This window comes from Podarcis raffonei, chromosome 11, assembly GCF_027172205.1.
Source record: "Podarcis raffonei isolate rPodRaf1 chromosome 11, rPodRaf1.pri, whole genome shotgun sequence".
Taxonomy (NCBI): domain Eukaryota; kingdom Metazoa; phylum Chordata; class Lepidosauria; order Squamata; family Lacertidae; genus Podarcis; species Podarcis raffonei.
In genome coordinates this window covers 26,152,934-26,179,548 of record NC_070612.1, presented here as the reverse complement: position 1 = coordinate 26,179,548, position 26,615 = coordinate 26,152,934, and the positions used below count along the sequence as shown (strand labels likewise).

The following is a 26,615-nucleotide window of genomic DNA, read 5'->3' as shown; positions in this document are numbered from 1 at the left end:
ACATGCATGCACACTCACACAATATTTATAATAAATCATCTCAAGCACACTGCTGTATTCTGAGGGGTGGGTTGGAAGTCAGCACTAAAAATTCCTTCAAAGTTGCCACAATTGGATCCAGCCACCCAATCTACTTAAAGGCACTGAAAAGGGTGGGGTGGGGGAGAAGGGTCCAAGTCCAAAAATATTTTTTGTCCTCCAAACTAATCCCCCAACCATGAGATTCTTTGCACTTTTTATAGTCTTAAGGTTATTGAGATTCTGAATGTCAAAATCTACAAGCCGCCCACTCCAAAGTAGTCAAGCATGAAGCTGAAGAATGGTTTCTGCTGTTGCAATTTATATATATTATTGTTGTGGTGGTTTATGTCTGGCTGTGGGTTGATACAGGCTGCCCCTGATTTGGTGCTACACGAATGAGCCTTCAGTTTAACAACAATCCTCAAGTCTTTCTTCCATCCTACCCCTCTGAATCCCTTCCTTTCCTGGCCTGCCAAAACTATGGATGTGCTTGACCTGCAAACCAGGACAGGATATCATAGCTGATCTTGGTTTCCAAGATATGCCTAAACAATTAGCTTCCTGGTTTGGACAAAGAGAAGGAGACGTGTGTGTTAGGAACCCTCAAAATCTAACTTCAAAACTTTCATCTTATGGGAGAAGACAGCAAGCCCAGAGGGAACATGTGGGTCTTCTAGTCTAGAGTAAGATGTATGGCAACTGATCCAGAGAAGTTATGGATCATTAAATCCACACTACACCATGGAAACCAACAGAGCTTTTTTCCAGCCAGAACTCGCTCAGGTAGGTGCCATTGCTATTATATGAGAACAAGGGAGGCATTCATGGTGAGTTCTGGCCCCTCTTTTTCTAGAAAAATAGCACTGGAAATCAACACTGAATTCCTGGTGTCCAAGTATCATATGAAGAGGTCCTAAACTATTACAAATGTTCTAGGGTTATATTCTTGAAAAATAACCATGGTCTTTACATATTAACTGCCCTGGCCCAACCTGAAGATACAACTTTATAACTAAGGCAGGATGTCCAAGAAAAAAAATACTATTTCTGTTTCCAGAATGGTTTATAACTCAGGATTGTAATTCTAACTGTTAAACAAAAGTTTAGCTAACTAGCCATGCTGCTGTTCTAGGTATTTCCAGAAGAAACAGCAGCAGCCATGTGTTTTACTGAGGAAACAAAGTCTGCCTTCAGCGCCTGTAGTTTAACAAGTGACGTGTATAGTGAATGGCAGAACTTTAAAAGGAAAGAACAAAAGATCCGCGGTTCAAATGCAGCATAAGGTGTGCAAACATTATCTGTTCATATAATGACTGCTGACGAAATTTCCCCTTTCCTCAAATTTCCTTCTTGTTACTTTCATTTTAAGCATTTGAAAACCTTGTTTGTAAAAAAAGGATATTAAAAACTGGAGATCACTGCAGATTAAATTTGATTGTACAATTTCATGGGGGGAAAAAGTTGGTTCAACAACAAGCAACTAGGTGATTTCCCCTTCCTTCATCATCACCACAAAATAAATACAGAACAGGAGATTAAGTCTGCTATATGACCCAGGATCCTTAAGAGCAGAAAACGCAAACACAGTGAAGATTTCTACAGTAGCTGCAAGCAGTTTATCCAAAGGCCTCTCCTCCTTACTGCCATCTCAAAAATATGCTATAACTCAAGCATTTAGCATAAATAGATACAAGTTGCTCGGAACATCTAGTTCCATACCTATTTACATTAAGTTTTCTCATTTCCCCTGCTTGCCAGCAACAAATGTAGGCATCCTTGGCAAGCAACGCTTTTAGAACTTGGAGGAAGTCTGTGTCCTTTACACATGAAGTGTAGGGAGAAGCAAGACTTGTTATTCTTAATGTGTCAGCTCAAGGCCTTATGTCTCCAGCATCACCTACATGTTTCATCTTCCAATAAATATTTAGCACTATTTTCTTTTGACTTTTAAATAGGATTGAGGGGAATCTTGTTAGCACAAATTGCAGCCTATTAAACTAGCAAACAGACATTTTGAATGTTACAGTACATTATGATGAGGAATAAGTTATTAGTTATATACTCAGTCTTGTAATTTTAGCTTTTATGAAACAAGGAGTCATGACTTTCCAATGGTAGGAACAGCTCTCTTGCTTGGTTCACATGTAACACCAACTCAGTTTGATCATCGCAGTTGTGACTGTATTATTATTATTATTATTAGTAGTAGTAGTGTATACCACCATTTATCAAAAGATCTCAGGGCAGTGTGCAACATTACATTACAAAACATCAATGATAAAACTTAATAAAAACATAGTAAAAAGCATACTAACAGAAAGCCTAATGGCAACATAAGCATAATAACAGTCATCTCCCCCACACTTTCACAGGCTTCGTTTATTTAATAGCCAATAGGCCTTGGTAAACAGAAATGTTTTTGCCTGGTCGTTGCATTTTGCACCAGCTGAAGTTTCTGAACCATCTTCAACCTAGAGGTTACCAGAATATAGGCCACAGAAGTTAGGCTATCCCTGTCCAGATAGGGGCATATCTGGACCACCCACCAAAGCTGGCAGAAGGCACTCTGTGGAACACCCCCAAGCTATGTACGTGCTCCTCTAAGAGGGAGTACAACCCCCTCAAGAGCAGGAAATCTTCCGCCCATCTAGCCTGGGGAACCACCCTCTGTCTTATCTGGCTTGAGCTTCAGTTTATTGGCTCTCATCCAATCCATTACCGAGGCAATGTACTCTTTACCTTGTTTGTACATGTAAATTCCCTTCCTCAATTCCTGGTTCAAGCTAACCAGAATTTGCTGTGACACTGGAATTGGAAGAACAGCTTGTCTCCATGGCAGAACTGAAAACCCACTTCCAACAGTAAGGGGAGGGAGATCATAGTTCAGCAATCAAGCACATGTAGATTCCAGTTCAGTCCCTGGTATCTACAGTTAGTGGGTGATTTGAAATTCTTTTTGTGAACTGCCCCGAGACCTCTGGGTATACGGTGGCATAGAAATTGAATAATAGTAAAAAATAATAATAATAATCCTCCTCTGTTTGAGACCCTGGAGACCCACTGGTGTTAGAGTAGCCAATTTGATTACATTTCCCCCTAAGCCAGCGGTTCTCAACCTGTGGGTCCCCAGATGTTGTTGGACTACAACTCCCATCATCCCTGAGCTCTGGCCTTGCTAGCTAGGGGTGATGGGAGTTGTAGTTCAACAACGTCTGGGGACCCACAGGTTGAGAAAGGCTGCGCCTAAGCAAACATTTCAAGTCAAAAACGTTTCTTACCATCCTTCATCATCCTCCACTTCAGGTTCCGACACTTCATTTTCAGGAGTCTCCGCTATTGCTTGGTTCAGTTTTGATTTGAATCTGTCCAGCAATGCCAGCGTCTGGAATTAAAACAAGACTGCTGAAAACTTGCTCAGTTCACCACACCTTTAAGTCCTAATAACACTAACACTTGAAGTGAGCGAGCATCTAAGTGGTGTGATGACTTGCACTGTGAAATCAGCTGAGCAAATGCACTGTGTGCAGTATTTACGTACGTATGTAATGAACTACTAACAAGCTATATCTAGTTGTTGTAAGACACTAAGTATGCCCACTCATCTGCCTCACTTCAATTCCATGTGCCCCAGTTCATGAGGCTTCAGTGAACCTGCCAGTACTCCAATGGGAATACAGATCTCTGTGCAAGCAGAGCTGCCTTATCTTCTGTGCTGGAAAATGTTTCTCATTCCCATTGAACGGAGTGGAGCAGCTCATCGTCTTGCAAATGTCTGTGCAAATCAGATTTCTGCAGTACTTTATAACTGCATCCATTATGCATCCGTTGGTAAGTTACAAATAAATTTAACAAAATATATGCTACCATCATCAGCAGAACCAAAGACTTAATTGTTTAGCTCTGCCTTTCCATCATTTTAAGTGTTTTAGTTAGGCTGCTTTTATTGCAGTGCTGCTTTATTTTGTGATCTCTGATCTTAATGGACTGAGTGCTGCTTTAATATTATTGCTGGCTGAGGATATTTAATTTTATTGTGATCTGGTGTGTTTTAATTTGAACCATTCGATTCTCATAATGTAATAAATTTGCTTACATTAGGTTATAGATGTCATATTAATTTATTAAATAAAAACAGATAAGCACCATTATCAGTGGTTTAGATGCACACTGGTAGTGAAACAACATCTAGGCACCCAAGGCTGAGAAAGAGTGGTCGAGGGGGAAGCTTACTTGGCCTTAAGACAGATTGCTCACCTGTAAGCTCTGGATTCCTAAAGTTGAGAAAGCTCTCAGTGTTGCTCTGCACAGCTGCAGAACTTCTATACGGGACTGCACAGAATCCCAGCTTCCCACCCCCAAACCATTTGAAGACTACTGATTTATTGGAAGATTGTATAATTAAGCTAAGTTTTCAGACCACAATTCAACATTAACAAAATTAAAGAGAAACTTTGAGAACAGAAGGGAAGTCCTGCTGGATGAAGCCAAAGGTCCACTGGCCCAGCATCCTGTTCTCACAGTGGCTAACCAGATTCCGAGCGGATAGTACTGAGAGACACACTGCCTCAGATAATGAAAGGGTAACTGAATTAGTTTTAAAAACATCATGCTGGTTTCATCATCTTCAATTATTTACCTGAACTTCACGGGAAGGTCCCTTCTTCGGCTGCTGCTGTTTCAGTTGTTCATATTTCTTTTTTTCTTCCAGATATTCTGCAACAATGCTGTTTGGGGCAGCTTTGTCATCTGCATTTAGAAACCAATGAAAACATGCACTGAGCCAAGGATGACTATGATGCCATCACTGGGAAAGAGAGAGAAATAAGACTACATAAATCACCTCTAGTGCTGAATACTGTCTGGTTAGCTATTTGACATATGAACTCATTAGAAAACACAATTTGCTGAGAAAACTAACTGACTGCATGTCTAGTCAGAAGTAAAACCAATTTAGTTCAAGGAGTTTTGTACACTGAGTACACGATTGCTGTTTTAGTTTGGCAGATTAAAAACGATTTGAAGTCAAAGGGATGGTGAATTATGGTCTACTCTGAGTATGCTAACACTATATATCACTCTATATCAGCTTTTCATGTTGCAGAAGAAATGGGAATAGATTTGAGAATAGTACTTTGTACTTGGATTTGGAATAATATTGTTTATTTATTTTATTTATATACTGCTCTGCATCACAAGATCTCAGGGTGGTTCACAATAATATATTCCCCCCATCCCTGAAAGAATTCAGCATTGTTCTAAGGTGATTGTTCCATCTACCTAGATAGACCAATCCCCCACTATCTTCCCCTGAACACTGTTCTGGGGATTCTCCTACCCTTCCCATGAGCCAATTTTGGGGTGGGGAAAAAGCCCCATTGCATAAGCAGGCTCATTAGTTAAATCCCACACAGAATTGATAATCCAAAAAGAAAGAATACAATTTGTGAAAAATACAATTTCAGTGTCGCCTGACCAGAACAAGACACATATATGTTAAGATTTGAATAGGTCCTGGCAGTACACTGGAGTTCACGCAAACTACTTACAATCTGAGGTGTTAATATGTGGAAAGGCAAAGCAAATCATCTTTCACTTCAGGCAACAAAATGTCTCAGATGTGAACAACAGGCATAGATCATGTAGCAAAGGGTTTAATCAAGACTTACTTATGCTTAGAGTGGTAGGTCCATTGATTCCAAATAACTAATTCTGGATTTAACTCAGTGCATTTTCTATGTGTTTTGTATTGCCTTTGCCTCCCCACCAGCCCTTTATGACTGTCCCTGGTGGTGAAGTCTCGGACTATGGGTGGTGGGGGAGTAGGGGAAGGAAGTCCTGAAAGCATGGTCTGAACTCGCTGCCACTGCACAGGACATGCATCTGTTTTGGAAAGGTTTGCTTGCTTGTTTTTGCTATGCATTTGGACATCTGTTAACCAAATGCTGCATGATAGTTCCTGAGTTCAAGGAGCAGTTTTTCATCTAAGTTGAGTACAACTGAACGCCATTTTGAATCAAGATGGCAGACAGAACATTTCAAAAATGCATTGATTTTAACTACTGTTTCAAAACTGAATTTATTATTATTATTGGTTTCTCAGAATTCCTATCCAATGCCTGCTACATAACAGATAATATTAGCTTTCCAGAGCTTCAAGTGAACCACAATGGTCCATTTCCCTTTTATCCTATGCCACTGTAGTACTGTCATACATAAAGGATGAGCATTAGAAAAAAATGGACTTTTGGGCCAACTTTGTTAATCTATCCTTGTTATGTTGTATCTCTGCAACTTTATGGAATATTCTTTGCTTCTGACATTTATTCGAGTTGGAATAGTGATTACATGGAAAGTAGTATGCTATCCATGTTCTTTTTGGGTTTTGGCTGAATTTACAAACTGGTGCTTAAGTATTCCACTTTATAATATTGAAGTTTTATGCCCCATTGTATAGTACCAAAAATATGATAGGTTGCAAAAATATAGGGTTTGGATCCAGTTTTTACTGTGTTCTGTATTGGTTTTGTTTTAAATATTTTGCAGCAAGGCACTGCCAAAAACAACACCATTATCTAAAATAATTTTCTCAGATTATAATTGTAAACATAGTCCTGTTCTATAAAGAACTGAACACCAATAATCTAATAAAAATGTATTTAAGGTATACCATTTTTTATTTGAAGATTGATTTTGTTCAAATTTGGGTTTCTGATTCATCTTTAACAAACTTGAATATTCAGATTTAACAATTTAGTGTATTCATGTAGATAAATACAGAACCCCATTCATGAAATTGTTGGTAAAACTCCTTAAAAGTGCAGTTATGGTCCCAAATCAGGAACCAAATTGATTCCTGAAACCCCTACCCTGCTATGTGAAATTTGATGAAAACATATTAAAAGCAAATTATCAATTTTTAAGATGGCTATACCTTCAGTTTTTGGAACATCCCAGAAACAGTACTCACTAAAGCTGAAAACCTACCAGCCACTTCATACACAGTTAAAAAAAAAATTCTTGACATAACTATTTGTAGATTTGTGCGAGTAGAATATTTGTGAACAAAATTGTATGCAACAAAGTGAGGTTTTTCTTGGAATTGGAATTACTGACTAGGAAATAGGAGTTGCTAACTAACAAACAAAATGTTTGGTTTTCTGGTGAAGTTTTTATAGTGATACAACTAACACTACTTAGTATATTAACATTTGGTGCAGACCCCAACCTGAAAGTTGAAAGAGAGTCTGGAGGTGATTAATATATTCTTTTCATCTGCTTGTTTGTGCATTTAAGAGCTCATAGAAGTGGACTACACTACAACGCTCTGTGAGCAAGGCACTGATGGACTCCCCTATGTATGGAAGGTGAATTAGGGAACTGTGCAAATCCTTTCATCCGTTATTAACACTACTCATTCTAGGAAGAGATGGTTTAAATGCCAAGTAAGTGCCTGAAAAGAACATGGGGAATTGGCCTTTAGCTGCCTTGATTTTATCTCAGAAAGGCAAGTTACAAATGCCAAAAATCAATTAAGCAAACTTTCTTTCTTGCAAACATGCAGACATCTGTGGCAGAGCATCTGGCTTTTACATACAGAAGGCACCTGGCATCTCTAGGTAGGGCTAGGCCTGAAATCTTTGAGAGCCACTGCCAGTCAGGATAGAGAAATCCGAGCTTGATAGACCAAATGTCTGACTTGGTATAAGGTTGTTGTTGTTTAGTCGTTTAGTCGTGTCCGACTCTTCGTGACCCCATGGACCAGAGCACGCCAGGCACTCCTATCTTCCACTGCCTCCCGCAGTTTAGTCAGACTCATGTTTGTAGCTTCGAGAACACTGTCTAACCATCATGTCCTCTGTCGTCCCCTTTTTCTTGTGCCCTCAATCTTTCCCAACATCAGGGTCTTTTCCAGAGAGTCTTCTCTTCTCATGAGGTGGCCAAAGTATTGGAGCCTCAGCTTCACGATCTGTCCTTCCAGTGAGCACTCAGGGCTGATTTCCTTAAGAATGGATACGTTTGATCTTCTTGCAGTCCATGGGACTCTCAAGAGTCTCCTCCAGCACCACAGTTCAAAAGCATCAATTCTTCGGCGATCAGCCTTCTTTATGGTCCAGCTCTCACTTCCATACATCACTACTGGGAAAACCATGGCTTTTACTATACGGACCTTTGTTGGCAAGGTGATGTCTCTGCTTTTTAAGATGTTGTCTAGGTTTGCCATCGCCTTTCTCCCAAGGAGCAGGAGTCTTTTAATTTCGTGACTGCTGTCACCATCTGCAGTGATCATGGAGCCCAAGAAAGTAAAATCTCTCACTGCCTCCATTTCTTCCCCTTCTATTTGCCAGGAGGTGATGGGACCAGTGGCCATGATCTTCGTTTTTTTGATGTTGAGCTTCAGACCATATTTTGCGCTCTCCTCTTTCACCCTCATTAAAAGGTTCTTTAATTCCTCCTCACTTTCTGCCATCAAAGTTGTGTCATCTGCATATCTGAGGTTGTCGATATTTCTTCCAGCAATCTTAATTCCGGCTTGGGATTCATCCAGCCCAGCCTTTCGCATGATGAATTCTGCATATAAGTTAAATATAACCAGGGAGACAGTATACAGCCTTGCTGTACTCCTTTCCCAATTTTGAACCAATCAGTTGTTCCATATCCAGTTCTAACTGTAGCTTCTTGTCCCACATAGAGATTTCTCAGGAGACAGATGAGGTGATCAGGCACTCCCATTTCTTTAAGAACTTGCCATAGTTTGCTGTGATCGACACAGTCAAAGGCTTTTGCATAGTTAATGAAGCAGAAGTAGATGTCTTTCTGGAACTCTCTAGCTTTCTCCATAATCCAGCGCATGTTTGCAATTTGGTCTCTGGTTCCTCTGCCCCTTCGAAATCCAGCTTGCACTTCTGGGAGTTCTCGGTCCACATACTGCTTAAGCCTGCCTTGTAGAATTTTAAGCATAACCTTGCTAGCGTGTGAAATGAGTGCAACTGTGCGGTAGTTGGAGCATTCTTTGGCACTTCCCTTCTTTGGGATTGGGATGTAGACTGATCTTCTCCAATCCTCTGGCCACTGCTGAGTTTTCCAAATTGGTATAAGGTAGCTTCCTATATTTATAACTTTAGCCTAGTTCTGTACTCCTCTTGGCTTCAGTTTGGCTAGCAAACTCGGGTCATCCTCACTGTAACTCTCTTCTTCTCTGTCCTCTCTCTCCCAAACCCAGCCTAATGTTAGTACAACGAATTTAAATTTCAAATGATTTATTTAGCCAATACCACTACTACTCCCAAGATATATGCTTATCAAGGGTATACAGTCGTACCTTGGTTCTCGAACGCCTTGGTACTCGTACGTTTTGGCTCCCGAACGCCAAAAATCCGGCGTTCTGGGGACCCGGAAGTAAGTGTTCTAGTTTTCAAATGTTCTTTGGAAGCCGAACGTCCGACGTGGCTTCTGTGGCTTCCGATTGAGTGCAGGAAGCTCCTGCAGCCAATCAGAAGCCGTGCCTTGGTTTTTGAACGGTTCTGGCAGTCAAACGGACTCCCAGAACGGAGTAAGTTCGACAACCAAGGTACCACTGTATAGGAAATGTGTGAAGAAAGCAGCTTGAGGGCCTGTATGCTCAGTTATTTGAATGAATGATCATAGGAAAGAAATGCAAATTTAGGAAAGAAATGCAAATTTAATAAACTAGTGCAATGCATTCGCCAAAGCTGAAAAGTAATCTAAATGAATTAGGCTTGAGATCATTTGGTTCAGACTAGCACAAGATCAAGAGATTATACAAACGACTGGTGAGAAGATAAGAGACAAACGTCTCCTTCACTGGCAAGACTGGATTCAGGTTTCCAGCAGCTTTCAGCAATCCTTTGTCTTAATCTATTTTACTCTTTTATTTAGTGCCCAAGACTAGCTCTACAGGATGTTGAATGATGCTGCCCCAGGCACAGCCTCTCCAGCTGTTAGAACTAGCTGCTGCTCTTATGTTTAATGGGAACTATTGACAGCTTTCTTGTTTTGTCCTGTCTTTTTGGCTGAGGAAACCACAAATCACTGCAACGAGGAACAGCACATTTCTTTTCTTAAAAGAACTGTAAACCGATTTCATCATGCTAATAAGAAAAAACAAACATGAATAACAGAATATGGAAAAGGCAAGTTATTTAAGTATTTGTTGTAGCAGTGCATCAGATATGGTGGAGTTGTTCACTCACTCAGTCGTTTTGGATGAAAATCACTGCAGTCATATTCGGAATAGCAGGCCAAATGAAAATATTTTAAACATTATTTAAATGTCATCAGGAAGGCTCTGGGAAAGCTGGATGTATAAGGGGAGAAAGGAAGGGGCAGAGGAAGCAGAGAGTGTGCTTACATATGGCTCAATACCAATCCAATAAGCCATGGTTTGTTATGTCTATACCAGGATTTATTGTACAAAGGCAACCCTAGGAAGACATGTGTTTTTGTGATGGGGGCATCACCAAATACACACCACAACCTTGAATTATTGTTTAATCAGAGTGCTATTATACTGAGCAATAAATGCTCTCTAAATGTAATAATCAGGTTTTTTTCAGTTTTGCCGTCCCCTAAACTACCTTTACAATGAAAGTAATTATTCTGAGAAAGAAGACAGACATACAATGTTGCAACCAGAATGATACTTCAGGCATGGTTTTTAAACAATTATGGGGCACAGAAACTTGAGGAACAAAATGACACTAGCAGAAGATCAAACGACAGATAATTATAGGGGGGAAAGCAATGCACTAGGTTGCAGATTAGTAAATCTATACTGAACCCAGATGTCCATTTTTTTAAAATGGATGGCACAAGACCTAAGGCTGACAGGTCTTTGGAGAGACGGCTGCTTGCACCAAACAGAAAAGGGAAATAAAAAAACACACAGAGAGAGCTCTGTTTCATATTTACAGTCTCAACTGACAGACCTTTTGCCCTTAGGGCAGCAAGAGGTGGGGGAATCTCAACTGAGAATCTACAAAAAGAGTGATAAAAATTAAGACACTTTACACTGCACTGAAAAACCCCCCAAGGGTTTCTCATATAATATAACCCAACAGATATTTAAAGGTAATGAGCATGAACTAATTTTCAGACAAAGGGGAGAAGCCTTTTCTGTTAGTATATGGAAAATCTCCCTCACTCCTTTTTTTAAAAAAAAAAATCACACTGAAATTATTTGCCAAAATCCACATGTAATATCCCCTCAAAACCCTTTTAAAAAAGAGCAGGTGATATTCAATCCATGCTTGCCTAAATACTATGTAGTATCAGGACCAGAAAGAATTGGACAGTGAAAAAAGGAACCAGAAGCAACTGATGCTAACTGTATATTATTAAGTACCTCATTTCTAGTAAACATAGCTGCAATGTGTTTTGAGGATTTCTATTCCTTGAGGAGTAATCTAAACCAACTGCTTCATATGCCATTAAAGTGGATGCAAGTGTTATTTAATGAACATCGTCCAGCCTTCCTGTAAATTATGTTGCAAACCTATGGTCTAACCATGCTGGCTGGAGCATTTCAGTATTTTATGGAATCAGAGTTAAGAGGTACCTCAAAGGCAAACTAGGCCAACCCCAGCCAATATGTGAAACCCACAACTACAGCATCCCTGACAAGCAGCCATCTAGCTTCTGCTTAAAAACCTGTAATGAAGGAGAGTTCATCGTATTCGGAGGCAGCCCATCCCATGGTTCAACAGTTCATTGTCATAAAACTCTTCATAATATTTAGATGAAATAACTTTTAAAAATTTCAGCCTGTCCTTCCAGGTTCTAACATTCTATGTAATAGCTCTTCAAATGTCTTAAGATGGCTCTCATGTCATTTCTTAATTGTCTTTTCTCCAAGGTAAACATACCAAACTCCTTCCACGTTCTGTCATAGATTTTGATCTTCACCATTTTTGTTGCCCCTCTCATGCTAAATCAGAACTGTTTTACAAAATATAAGTCAAACAAAATATGTTAAAGCCAAACTCCTTAGACTTAGGACAGCGAAAATTTTTCTTGTTCAATCTTATCTGGAGAGCCACATCACTGGTAATATAAAATTAACCCGAATAGCTGCGGATCCTTAGGTCTAAATCCCTCTGCAATTGTCCCTCATGTGCCCCCAGTCTCCAGATGCTACATATATCCTGGTCCAACTCTCACTTGTACTGACCTTTCCCTCCAGTCAAAAAAGCAAGTTTGGTTGGGAACCAAACATATAAACAAGGGATAGATATATTTTAAATAAATAAATGAGGACACCTGTCAGTTATGATCTGTCCTTCAAGCTTTCTGCAGTACAGCTTATTCCATTTCTTATCATGGACAAGCTTCAAGTAGTCCACATTTATCTATAGCTGTGAATATGACCACTGCTCCCCTTTCTGAGAGGAAAAAAAAGAAATATTTTCTTTTGCAGGAAATTCCAAAAGTTCCAAGGAGCAAGAAGTAGAAGGGGCAATTTATCATAATTACAAGATGGACTTCTTTATCAAATTTTACCATAATGGTTAAAACTATCCCTGTATATTACAGTACACGACTTTGGCTTTGTTGTTGCTTTTGTAACACAGGCAAACTAGCAGTCTAGTCCATTTGTTTCTAAAACAACTTAAATAATATCAGGGGATATAAATGACACAGTGGGACAAGTCTCTGCTTTCCTTAACAATTCTAGATAATATTTCTGTATAGCAAGAGTTAGTGATGTGTGGTGGCTAAAGTAGCCTTCCCCTACCTGGTGCCCTCCAGCTATTTTTGACTACAACTGTCACCTTCCCTGATCACTGGTCATATTGACAGGAATTGTAGTCTAAAACAATAGGGTAGGGAAAGCTGTCTGAGATTAGGACTGAGGAGACATGGCTCTGACTTCCCAGACAGCCACTGGGTGACCTTGAGCCAGTCACCATCTCTCAGTCTAATTTACAGTGTTGTAGTAACGATGAAAGGGAGGACCTGGAGGAACCATGTATGCCACCTTGAGTTCCTTCAAGGAAAGGCAGAATAGACATGCAATAAAAATAAATAAAATATAACGGGTTAGAGGAGATGAGGACACAAGAGTTTATTTAAGATCTTGTATCCTGACAACTAGTCTTTTATAAAGGCTCCCAAGGTAGCTCAGAATAGGATTTAAAGATACAGTATCAGAAGACTAATCAAGTTAAAGCTTCTCATTAAAATAAGAGAAGACTATATTATAGTATATTGTATTTTAAAATGGGGTTTCAGAATTTTTAGGGGGTTTTGAATGTTTTATGTAGATTTTCAATTTCATTGTTCTGTATGGGACAATGGCAATAAATATATCGTATATCATATAATAGGACAGTCCGTCAATCAAAACAAACACCAGGAACAGATCTCACAATTAACCAAAAGACTGTCTAACAGAAAAGATCTAAGTAACTTACAAGGAGTGGTAGTGAGTGGCCGGTTCTCCTTAGGCAGAGGCAACTACCACTAAGATGGCCCTATCTAAACTCAGAAGTTCTCCAAGGTCCTAGTCCAACACTCTTACCACTATGTCACACTGGTGTAGTGGTTTATGTTCCTAGGGACCAAGAGGAGACCCAGGTTCTGTGCAACACACATGAGCTTGATGGGAAGATCTTTGTTGCTGGGATTAAGGTGGGTCAAGTATGACAACAAAGTAGTGGCATCAACATGAATGCTGGCACCAAATAAGGAATAATGATTCTGATCAGCCCCTCAGCATTTGGTTCTGTAGTAATCTGATGGGACAGTGTTGACAAATCTTGAAACATTGCCAGTCCCTTTATACAAGGAGTACGTGAAATTCTTATTGCCCCCCAGGCTATTTTCTTTCTTTCAAAAGAGGAAGAGATGTAACATAATGCGCAAAACGGTTGCTGGAAAAACCACCACCATAGGTACTTTCAAGGTAAACGTCAGAGGTGTTGATTTCAGGAGACTGACATAAAACTCAAAATAAACCTTTAGAAGATGTAGAATAATCTACAGTCATAAAGCACCAAAGGGCTGGAAAGAATGAGGCAGCTAATGGGGATGAGCTTGAAGATTTGGATTTTTGTAAATTCTGGAGTGAAGGTGACCTGGTCCACACTTCCCAGACTAATGTGTGAATCAGTATACTTCTCCTTCAGATTTCACACTTCAGTTCTGTAATACACTTCCCAGCTCAACCCCTCCCCTTAATTAACAATGTGTATTCAATATAGAAATACATATATTGAAATAAAATATGTAGTTAAATATGAATTTTAATGTGATATATCTGTGTGTGTATTAAGATTGATATGGAAATAGAGCAGACATGTGTAATACTATCATGAGGAATTGGTCTGTTTCCAAACTTGTGTCAATTTCCAACTGGCTGTGCTCGCAGGTACTGCTGGGAGTCAAAGGTGCTGCTGCGAGTTCGAGTCTAACAACATTTGGAAGGCACCCTATTCGTTACCTCTGCTCTAACTACTACACCACACTTTCTTAATCTCTGCCTCCACCACTTGCAAATAAGCAGGAGCTGGAATTATACCCAGTCCCACAATATATATATCAATGTTACCTGACTGGCAGGAATGGATTTACTAATCTCAGGTCTTTTACACACACACACACACACACACACACACACACACCTGAGGTAGTGGTAAAAAAGGACAGAGAAGTAAGTTACTGCTCAAATGTATAAAGGCATATCATTTTGCTCAAGAATATTCTTAGCTTGTTCCCCTTGAAAGTACCTGAGTGCATATTACCCATAACAGATGTGATAGGACATCTTTTAAGCCTTAACATTTTTTTCCATTTTCTAATAAAAATCATGTGTTTTAAAAACACCATGCTCCATTAGATACACAAATATGGATGCAGGCATCTCAATTTCTACATACACAGCTCTGTTATTGATTTCATCCAATCTTAAGATGGCTTTTAGAAACTTCTAAATGATTGAATGTGACCTCCAAGTTGCCTGGGGTGTATCTCAAATAACCACTGGTTTTAATCCTCTCTTTATTTTCAAAGCTCAGGTTGCCTTTTCTAGTCTAAATGTTGTCAGTTCACAACTGAGGCATTGTTTTGATAATGCACCAGAAAGGAACTGACACCTTACCTTTCTGAAAGCAGATTAGAAAATTTGCCTAAACCTACATCTGTATGGGGCTCAGCTTTATTGGCTGCCGAGCTGAATAAAGCACAAAAAAGCTCAAAGACACAAGAGGGGGGATTTAGAAATATAATTTAGCCAAGAGGAAACAAGAAAAATAAGAGAACCAGCCCACCGAACGCTGGATAAGTGAGACGCGAAAGGAGTCTCAGGATAACTTATGGCAAGCCTTTACAGAAAAATAGGTATGCCATTGCTACTGTTCTTTAATGGTAAAAAAGGGGGAGATGCGGAATGTCAGGTTGTATCATTTTATATCTTCTTAGATATGCATGCATGAGGCTGAAAATATTTCATTTCGGGAGCCAAAAATATCTAAGACAGTGCCATCCACAAACTCTGGGGCTTTCCTCTTCTATCTTGCCCGGTCTTGTAGTTAGATAGGCCTCAACATGGCCCTGTGGTAGATGATCCCTTTCTATTGCTTCACCTGACAGCTATCTCACACTGGGATCCCCAGGCCTCCTACTTTAGTTTCTGAGTTCAGTCATCAATGTGTGTCTGCCCATATCCATTCAATTTCACCTTCACTGGACTTGGTGATCACCAGAGGCTCCGCCTACATCTGAGGGAATCCTTTGGAGTTGTCTCTTCTTTGACTCCCTATAGTACAGTGAGGGGGGGTAACAGTGGCCCACCAGCTCCCATACTTTCATCTTATTTTGTTATAAAAATATTAATATACTGCTAGGTCATAGAAATATATCAAAGCGGTTTACAGCAATAAAACATAAAACTATACAACAAAACCGTAAAAAAGTTAAAAACAGACACCAATTAACCCTTATGGAAGGATGTGTTCTTAACTACCTGTATAGGCCTGGCGGAATAGAAATTTTCCAGAAGGCACTTGAAAGTTGGCATAGAAGGCACCTTTTGAATCTTAGCTGGTAGGATATTCCACAGGACTAGGCTGATGACACTAAGGACTCATATTCTTGCTGTTGTCAAATGAGCCTCACCAACTCAGGGAACGACTATGCAGAAGATCTCAGAGGGTGAACTGGGTTTAAGGGGACCCTGTGTCACGGTTCAGTTCTCGGCTGGGGACGTCAGGACCGGGGGCAAGATGGTGGGGTGGGAGCAGGAACGGGAGTCTAGAAGCCGGAAGTCAGAAAGCCAAGAGTCCCAGGGTCAGAGAGCTGGGAGTCAAGAAGCCAAGGGTCTGAGGATCAAGAAGCAAGGAGTCACGAAGTCAGGGATCCAAGGATCAAGGATCAAGAAGCAAGGAGTCAAACGCAGCAAGACAGGGAACGTGTTGCTGTGGCAAAGAGCTGAAAGGAAAATGCTGACCTTATATCCCTTCCTGGCTCTTGCCACCAGGTGCTGTGAGTTACAAATCGGCCTCACCTGTGTGGCCACGCCTTGCCTCTTCAGAACCAACTTAGGAGGGCCCCAGTCCTGCAGAGTCCTATTGGTCACAGGGCCTGGCTCCTGCACGCACACCTGACAGCCTGAACCTAAATCGCTGAAGGCTTTGTAAATTAATACAAGAAGCTTGAACCTGGTTTGGTAGTAGATGGGTAGTCAGTGTGGCTGTTTTATCAATGGTATAACATGTTCTTGACCAGAAACCTCCTTCAGCAGTCTGGCTGCCTTATTCTGCACCCGCTACAGCTTCCAAACCAAACCCAAGGGCAGCCCCACATTGAGCGCATTACAGTAATCCAGCCTCAAGGTTACCAGCGCACCATCCTTGACTACTGGTCATACTGCCTAAGGCTGATGGAAGCTGGAGTCCAACAACATGGGGAGGGCCATCCCTGCTCTAGTTTAAGTACTCCAATCTTTCTTCACCGCTTTCCCATCAACAACACATTAGGCAGGGTGTTAGCTCTGCTATGGCAAGAATATCCTCTTTCTCCTTAGACTAAGTATAACCAAAACAGCTGACAAAGGATGTTCTGGCCCAGAAAAGCTTATGACACAATATGTTTGTTCATCTTTAATGTGCCACAAGGCTCTTTGTTGTTTTTATTTCAGATGGCGTAACGTCAGCAATAACCCCACTGTTTAAATTAGGTTTATGAAGTCTGACTCTTGCACGCATTCTGTACCATACAGTCAGAGGTATTTTAATGCATTTTAAAACCCTGGGCTGTTTTGGCAGCGAGATTACAAAAGAAAGACTGAAAGAGGGATAACTTTTGTATTTTGGTGGCTTTTGCTGCTTCAGCAGCAGAAGATGCTGGCATGGAGCATAGGAATTAACACAGCGGGGTCAGATGACGTAAATTATAAGGAATAAATAAGGAATAAATAAGTTGTCATGGAAGTGCTACAGTTCAAGGAAAGGCAGAATAGAGATGCAATAAAAATAAATAAAATATAAGGGGATAGAAGAGATCAGGACACAAGAGTTTATTTAAGACCTTGTACCCTGACAACTTTTTAATAAATACTTCTGTAAAAAGTATTGTTGGGAGAGACACTCTAAATTTAAATCAACAGACTAGCAAGGGAAGGTTAAATATAGGAGAATACCTGGCTGGGGATTTGGCACTGAGAAAAGTTGTATTTTTTGAACACAGGATGAATAAGGTATTTGGATATCTTGAGGATACTTGGCACCATGTCCTCCTGAGAAAGATAGTCCATGGCATTGGTATACAAGTGTAAACATGTGTTGCCTTTATTACCTTCAATTTTATTTTCCTCTAGTTTGGAGGCATTTTCTTCTTTCTTTTGCTTTGCTGCTAACAGTTCACGTTTCAACTGGCGCACTTCCTTCCGTAGGTCCTCACTGCAGAGAACAATGTTGAGATAAATTCAATTTTCTTAGAAAGTAAAGCCACCCAGAAGAGACAAAGATAAGACCCAGTAAAACTGTGATAAAACATATGGAGTACAGCAATTCATTTATGCCAGATTTGGCCTATCAAGTTCATTTTAACATTTTATATCCTGTTTAATTTCAAAACTCTTGATGCAGTTAACAAAAAACAAAGCAAACCTCAGAACAGGTTTGGGGTGAGTTCAGGGGGAAGAGAACTTTCCGTAGTGTAGGGAAAATTCATGGTATTGATAAAATGTTAACCTTAGTACTACACTGAATACAACTCTATGTTTTGGGCTGTACACCCATTAGTTCCCTCTCTTCAGCAGAATTTCCCTTTTCTTTCCCTTGTTGACTCCTAACCATGTTCCAGTGTTACATCTGCACCAAATGCTAAGTAACGTTGATACTAATAAAGTTCCCTCTTTGTTACCAGACCTGCTGCAGCACCACTGCACACATTCAAATGAGCATGTATCTTACAGGTGGAAAACTGGCTATATTACTCCTGGGATCTTTACTAGAGACAATTGCCAACACACAAACAGAATTGCTTGTGATTGCATGTGCTGGGATCAGTGCTAACTCATGCAACAGAGGCTTTCTCTAGGGACCACCATGATGCTCTTACAGCTCAGAGTGAAGCTGAATTATACATACAGACACTCTAAGGGAATGTACAGATCCAGATGAACCAAGCTTTTTAGCAATACAGGCAACTTGCAACTTATGTGATTTTAGCTTGTCTATTTTCAACTGTACATACTTGACGTGTGGAAGGCAGAGCGCTTAAAAGCTCTTTTTGCACAGGGTTTTCCTGATGCGGAAAGAGCTTTTAAGCTTTGTGCCTTGCTTAATGGGCTAATGGAGGCTCTTTTGACATCTTACGAGATCATGGGCGATCCCATGAGATCTTGCAAGAGTTTCAGTGCACCAGATCTGGAAGGTAAATTGCTACCATGGGGGCGATTCCAAAGGGGTTGTTTTGACTATACACAATTTTGGCTTTTCATGCTATCCACCAAGGGGTAACCCTCTTTTATGAGTTACCTGTATCTAATGTTCCATTAGCGATATACAGTCATACTTCGGCTTAGATGTGCTTCAGGGTTGAGCATTTTCTAGTTACGCTCCGCGGCGACCCGGAAGTAACGGAGCGCGTTACTTCTGGGTTTCGCCGCTCACGCAGACGCTCAAAATGACATCACGTGCATGCGCAGAAGCGGCAAAATGCGACCCACGCAGACGCGTCCTACATTTTACTCAGGATGCGAACGGGGCTCCGGAACAGATCCCATTCGCATCAGAGGTACCACTGTAAACTGATTTGGTTAGCTGTAAGATCAAGTGAAATGATACCATCAGTCTGTCCAGAGTAACCCTATTTGGTCCACTCTGTGCTTTGCCAACTGAGGACAGGATGTCCTGATTCTGTGGAGGATGGAGGCAAGGAGAGATGTACTTTAGGTAGACCTCCTCTGCCGAAACATGCTCCGGTGGTAAAGGAGCAGATTCCATGGAGAAAGTGGGAGGGAGAAACGGGGAGGAACAAGGGTCAGAGTGTTGGATTAGGGAGACAAGTCCCAATGTTCACTCAGCTTGTTGAGTGGACTTGGGTCCCCTATCTCTCAGCCTAACCAAAGGATAAAAGGGGAAGGGGGTCTGAATGAACTACTTGGAGCGAACCAGGATATGTGAATTAATGAAGATAATGATACTAATAAAACTGAAACAGTGACTAATACATACAACACATGACAATGGATCTTCTCTGTTATTATGTAAACAGCACTTTGTCACAGAAAAGCAACCTGTTTCTCTTTGCAAAGCTTTGGCAACCTCTGGTTACTCTTTCCAGTAGGCATGAAGGATTATGCAGGCAGAGTGGGAAAGCTTTCCTGTCAACCCCAAGTTATTTTGTGGGCTAGCATGGTGAGGTTTCAGTATTGCTGTCTACTCAGTACCTGTGCATTATATGGATAAAGCAATGACTTCATATTCCAGGATTATCAGTCTGGCACTTTTCATAAGTACCCCATTCACAGTTCACCACCACAGAGTTAAAGATCATCACTCAAGAGCAAGCAGCCAAGTCCAGAATAATGGATGAATTAAAGGGCATTGACAGAGCTGTGGGGTGAAGCTTACACTGCACATTCCTACATTACGTCCAACTGTAGCTGTTTTCTCCAACCTTTCATAACAGTAATTCAGCATCGTGTTAACCCACAGAAACAAGGATGACAAAATGAGATTTAAGCAAAGGATCCTTATTTCTTCTCTTTCCTTTGCAAAGGAATGACTTCTTATTTCTTGCAATGGGCCAACTGGTCTATATTATTCCTATGTGACATTTGCAACATATTTTATTAATGGTAAAAAAGACAAAGGAATAATTTCATGACACATAAAAATAAATCACTGAACAGTGGATTTAGAATTACAGGAATTAGAAGAATTACAGGAGAGCAATCTAAGGCTGAAACCCCATATATAAACACATGGGAATTACCATTCAATGGGTAGTTCCATTGAATTCAGTGGGATTCACCCAGAACAAGCACACAATTGCATGTACAGCCGTACCTTGGATTTCAAACAGAATCCATTCCGGAAGTCCGTTGGACTTCCAAAACGTTAGAAAACTAAATCATAGCTTCTGATTGGCTGCAGGAAGCCAATCGGAAGCTGCAGAAGCACTGTCAGACATTCGGCTTTCAAAAGAACATTCAAAAACCGGAACACTCACTTCTGGGTTTCCATCGTTCAGGAGCCAATTTGTTCGGGAGTCAAAGCGTTTGAGATTCAAGGTACGACTGTAATGCTTATTTCTTTGCCTGGGCATGAGAAAGCATTCAGAATCCATTTAAACAGACTTTAAACCATCATTCCATCTCTCAAGGAAATCACAAAAACTTTGTGTGACAAGGCACTGCCACATTTTCACCCAACTAAAAAACCCCAAGATTCTTTCGGGAAAGCTAAGATATAAAATCCATATAAGATATAAAACATTGATATAAAATCCATAGGTTAGATATACTATTAGCAAAGACATTTGCTTTAATTGTATGTAACAGATATCAGCCAATACTTATCAGTAGGCAATGACCCACCCCAACCTGAGCTTATCCAATGTACGGCTAAGCAGAGTTGGGCAGAAAGTAGACACTGTCTAATTTTCAGTAGCCATGTTAACAGTTGTTGGGATTTATTAGGTAGACCTTAATCTGATCAAGTAATAATCAAGAGTGTGTACTTAAGGTAAGTTAGAACAGTTTAATTATACCTGGGGAAGCTGTTACTCTCCGATGTAGGACTACAACCCCCATCATCCCTGACTATTGGCCACACTGCCCGGGGCTGATGGGAGTTGGCAGTCATAAGAGCATCTGGAAGGCCACAAGTTCCCCATCCCTTAAGAGATTGATCCTTGGAACACACTTTAAACTGCATGTGCTCTTCCCTGTTAAAATGCATTGGTAGACACTCTGGCAATTCTACAAAAAGAAAACAAACTCGGCCAAACAAAACTCATTATTAACCCATCCCATGTTGAAGTTAGTTGCAGCTCTTTCAGATCTTTGGCTCTAAAGAAGTTGCTCTGTTCTCCTCCAGATACCAGTTCTTTTCTTTCAGCTCCTCTGCACTTTAGCTATATTTACCAAGACTGATAAACAATCCTTTATATGCCTGGAAGACGGTTGCGGTCTGAAAGAGAGCTTCTCTTGCAAGCTCCAACAATCTCAGAAGCCTGCTCCATAGTATCTTGTAGCAGGGCCTTTAGTGTGGCTGCCCCAATTCTATGGAATAGCAGTCCTGATGAGATATGACAGACGCTTACTATCTTTCACTTTCTGGAAACAATGAAAGACCTTTCATTTTGCAGCTGGATAAGTGGAGCCAGTTTTGTTTTAAACATATTTACTTTTTGTGTTTTTAACTGTTTTTGTTTATATTGTGTAACATCTTAAGACAGCTGTAGAGAAGGTGATTAATAAACTGATGATGATAACAACAATTCAGCAATCATTGTCTCCTTCATTGGATGCATTAGGAGACAAACACTTTAAGCCCTCCTTTTTCCAGCATGGCTATTGTGTAGAAGTACCCCAATGTGTATTTGAATGTACATATTTCTCACGAGAATTCTTGCTTCTCTAAGGGGGCACTGCAGCTCAGTGGCAGAACACATGCTTCACGTACAGAGGTTCAATCCTAGCATCTCCAGGTAGGGAGACTCTAGTCTTGAACCTTGGAAAGCTTCTGACTGTCAGTGTTGGCAATATTCAGCTAGGTGGCTCAGCAGTACGGCTTGTTTATAAGGCTGTTTCCTACGTCCCAGTTTATCAGGACCCCTCCCTCCTTCCCTTTTCTACTATGAAACACATGGCAAGGCCAAACCTGTTCGGTTTTCCTGATCCTACCTCCCATGCAGAAACTGTTGCAGCATGGCACTATGTAATCTGATTGTGTCAGGGATAAAATAGCTACTTATCTCTTAATACAGGAAACTGTTTAAACAAGTTGTGATTAGAAGAAACACTTTGCTTTGTCAAAACAAATGATGACATCAAGCCATTCTTTAAACCTTGTGTGGAAAAGAAACAATCTGGTGTAAATGAAAGTCTCATGGACAACTGGATGCCACCAACACAACTGGAAGTACGGCAGAAGCCATCTTGAAGGAAGCACAGAATTAAATGGCTTGGTGTCTCCACGTACCATTCATGATCTGTTGATCTATGTGCATGGACACAGAAAAGTATTAGGATTTGGAGACTGATATGGTTTCTCTCTTTATGGTCCTGGGAAAAGCCAGAATATGGAAATTATCTCAACCTTGGAAAGAGATACTCAGATTGGCAGGGCCCTTCATTGTCCTCTGCTACTCTGCAATGAGTAAGTTAATGATTTTGAATGACACACAAAAAAAGCTTTAACAGGTCAGTGAACACAGGACTTCTATAAAGTCCGAGCATTGGGTCATCTAGCTTAGCATTGTCTACAGTGACTGGGTGTGGCTCTCCAGGGTTTCAGGCAGAGATCGATGCCAACCCTACCTGGAGATGCCAGGAACTGAAAATGGGACCTTCTGCATGCAAGCCGATGCTCTATCATGGAGCTATGGCCCTTCCCTATGTGCACTCAGACACTTCACCTCACACTCAATTCTCACCCCTAGACAAATGGGATGGGCTTTTGCCATGTCTTCCAGTGGGGTCACATGCTATTTTGGGGCTGGTGTGGGGAGGAGAGCAAAGCCTGGGGCAACCAAAGTGCATGGATTAGAGCCTACAGAGTTCTAAATTTAAGACAACCCTGCACCACAGGAGCACACGAGTCTTTCGGCACAACCAAAACATGACAGAGATATAGATGTGCTATACCTGCATGTGTGATATGTTAAATGTTATTTTACTGTAGTTAAAATAAAGTTGGCAATAGGGCCGTGCATTGGGGTTGGCCTCAGCAAGCAGAGGCAGGAAACCTCTCTATGACCCAACCCTCCCCACATTCATAATTTCCGTCTATATCACCTCTACCAGCTGCACACTGACAGAACGTCTTACTCAACAGGTCTCATCGCTGACTAGTTTAGATTCATTTGGCAGGCTAAGGAAGATGAGTTACTTACAACCTGGAGCAAGGCCAAGCTTTTGCTCTTTGTCAAGTACTTAATATTTATTTTTTACTTATCGTCAAGTGCTTTACAAATATTAACTAAGACTCATAGCAACCCTTGGAGGCAGACATTCTTCCTACTGAAATTGGGAAACTGCTGCAAAGAAAAAATTAAATTACTTCTACAAATACTGACTATGAGACCGTAGATTTAAAGGTGTCATCTGTGTCCTGGAAATTTTGTGGATCTTTGCCACAATATTAAGCTCAAGGAACAGCTATTTTGAAAATGCATCTGTCCAGTTTATGAAGCAGGAACTTCTGCCTCTAGATGTGGATTGCTTGCAGGCAGGGAGGATATATTGTTCTAGAGACTTGCATCTGCTTATTGAGAAAAGACAGAGGACTCAATATGAGAAACATAAATTATCAGGATAAAAAATAAACTATTAATTGACCAACTTTTCCCACACTCCTTTTGAGAGAAATTTTACCTGAATTTGCACCAAACATTTCTCCTTTAAAATATAAACGAGAAACATATAATTTAAGCCCAAACTGAAAGGCTACCAAATGTTATTCCCGGCATTCAGGGCCGAGTTGCTATGGAACGTCATTTTACCTTTCTGCATCTAAGTTTTCCCATTCATAAATAAGATGTTTTCTGTCTGGATTGGTTAATATTAGGGCTCTCAATATGTAAAAACACTTTTAGTATTAATAGCTTAGGGTGGACCAGTCACTAGACACTGTAGCTTACATGCTGTATTTTGCACTGAAGTCACTTCCACTTAGGATAAAAAGATTCCTTGTTAGGATCCTGAGCTCACACACACACATTCAAAAGGAAGCTTCACCAGCTTAGTAGGAAATAACATATTAATAGCTCATGACAAATTGGACGTGCATTTGTGAGAGTCTTAACCAGTCTCATGAACATCAAGTTCTGGAGTGAAGCTGTTGAAAAGCATGGTTTTCAGCACTTACAACATGTAGAAAGTAATGAAATGCTACACTACAGGCACAGAAGCTCATCCGCTGTCACCTTAGTGAATGCTGGAGATCGTAGCTTATTATTATGTTTTTCTCTGCAGCTCTTTTATGTCCTAGAAATGCAACACCATTACTGTGGTGCTTTTATTAATGTAGCATCTGCAAAATAGTCTATATATGTGCCTAGCGATCTCTTATGCCGTATACCTCGCAGCCCAAACCTGAGATCATCATACATTTAATTCAGTTTAGGCAATAAACTTTCTCATTTACATTTTTTAGTCACAATGAACATAGGAAGCTGCCTTAGGCCAGGTCCAATGAATTCTCCGTCTAGTTCAGTTTTGTGGAGATGCCTGGGACTTCCTGCATGCAAAGTGTGCACTTTGCCACGAAACTATGGCTCCTTTTGCCCAACTGCTCTACATATTTACTTCACTATTTATCACAAAGTTTGGTTAGTCATTTTCAGATGTACTCTGGGCATATGGAAGCTTAATACACATGGAAAGTTATAGGAATATGGGATCTCCAGATTCCTGCCAACAATACACTGAGAAAACTATTGAATGAGGTTTTCTGATAACACTGTGTTTTTCCTCTAATGATACCTTTCCCCCCATTTTTAGGGCCACTTTACACTTGCAGTGCAGCTAGTTTCTTCCTATACAAGATTTCTCCAGTGAACTGGGCTGTACACAGACAGGCATTTCCGTAAGTGGCTCACACAGACGTTTCCCCCATGCAATCCCACACACGGAAGGGATTAAATGAAGACACTGGTGCAGTTAGGTAATTTTAGACTCTTGACTTAATGGTCTTAAAAGGCCCACCCCCCACCCCTTTAGATTGTAATGTGCATTACTTCACATTGTTCTGCATTTGGTAAGCTAGCCTTGCTGTGATCAGAGAGCTTTGCTGCTAATTCTGCTGAATTAGTCCTACCCTGGCAGCAACACTGCATAGAGGAAAAAGTAGCCAGTTCTTAGAACCAGAACTGATATCTACGGTTGCCAGCAGAGAGGCCTACTTTAGAGACGAGAAAACATGAAGGCTGTTTCAAACCTGCTTGAAGCATCTCTGATGCTCCAAATGTCCAGCTACAAAAATGTGCTAAATCTAACCACGCACAGACTAAAGGAGCTGCAGAGATGCAGCGAAGAAAAGAAGAGCAGAATCACCACTTATAATCTAACTAGAATCACTCTGGCCAGGCTTGGCAAGCGCAGGCAATCAGCCAGTTGTCTGAGCTTGCAAAGCGCTGTGCCTTTGCTGACACAGTTCAAGTTCAAGCCATGCACGCAAAAATGGATCATCCAACATAATTATGACCTCAGATGGTTGACGGGAGAGTTACCCCACCCACCTGTCATACCTGGCCTGCGGGGGATGGGGGGAAATAAAAATATGGGCCACTGGCCAGATCCACTTCCCTACTTGTGATGCAGTGGGTGCTGTTTTATAATTAACTGTAGTTTTATGGTGCTTCTTGATTATTTGTTTGTGTGTACTGCCGTGTATAACAGGTGGGATGCACATATTTAAATAAGTAAATCTCAGCCTTAATTTGACAGGATGTTTTTGAACCTAGGTTAAGAAGTTAGCGTTAGCCACAGGCGGTACTAATGCTTTCTAGACCATGGTTAAGGGTAGGGAGGGAGGGGCAACCTGCACCAAGGAGGTACCAAGGAAGGGGAGGGAACAGGTCAGCTTATGTAGATGGTTTCCAATTTATAAATATTTTGTTCCCTTTTTTGCTGTTATCTACCCTTTGTGAAATGCAGGATAGAAATGTTTCAAACAAACGAACACACAAGCATGCTGCACTAATAATAGCAGTTCTATAGTGACCATGTAGGTAAGAATGTAGACTCACAAACGTTAGAAAACCAAATTGCCTGGGTGAAATAGAAAAATGTTACTATACTACTATTAGCTTCTCAAAAGCTGGACCATACAGAAAAGGCTGGCTCAACATCTTGAAAACAAGATCTCTGAAAATGAGGCCATAAATGGCTTATTCATAAAAGT

At 40.7% G+C, this 26,615-nt stretch overlaps 1 protein-coding gene across 6 annotated transcripts in view; it reads right to left on the bottom strand.

Moving 5' to 3' along the window:
• CWC27 (CWC27 spliceosome associated cyclophilin) overlaps window positions 1-26,615 on the bottom strand; it is a 126,960-nt gene that overhangs the window by 31,931 nt on the left and 68,414 nt on the right. For all 6 annotated transcript variants that reach the window (XR_008332673.1, XM_053407873.1, XM_053407874.1 and 3 more), the window contains exons 11-13: window positions 17,830-17,933; window positions 4,658-4,767; window positions 3,300-3,403 (exon numbers count right to left, since the gene is read on the bottom strand). Coding sequence is in view for 5 of the 6 variants with exons in the window: in XM_053407873.1 (XP_053263848.1) it covers window positions 3,300-3,403; window positions 4,658-4,767; window positions 17,830-17,933 (318 nt within the window). In the remaining variant the exon portion in view is untranslated. The remainder of the gene's footprint in view (window positions 1-3,299; window positions 3,404-4,657; window positions 4,768-17,829; window positions 17,934-26,615) is intronic.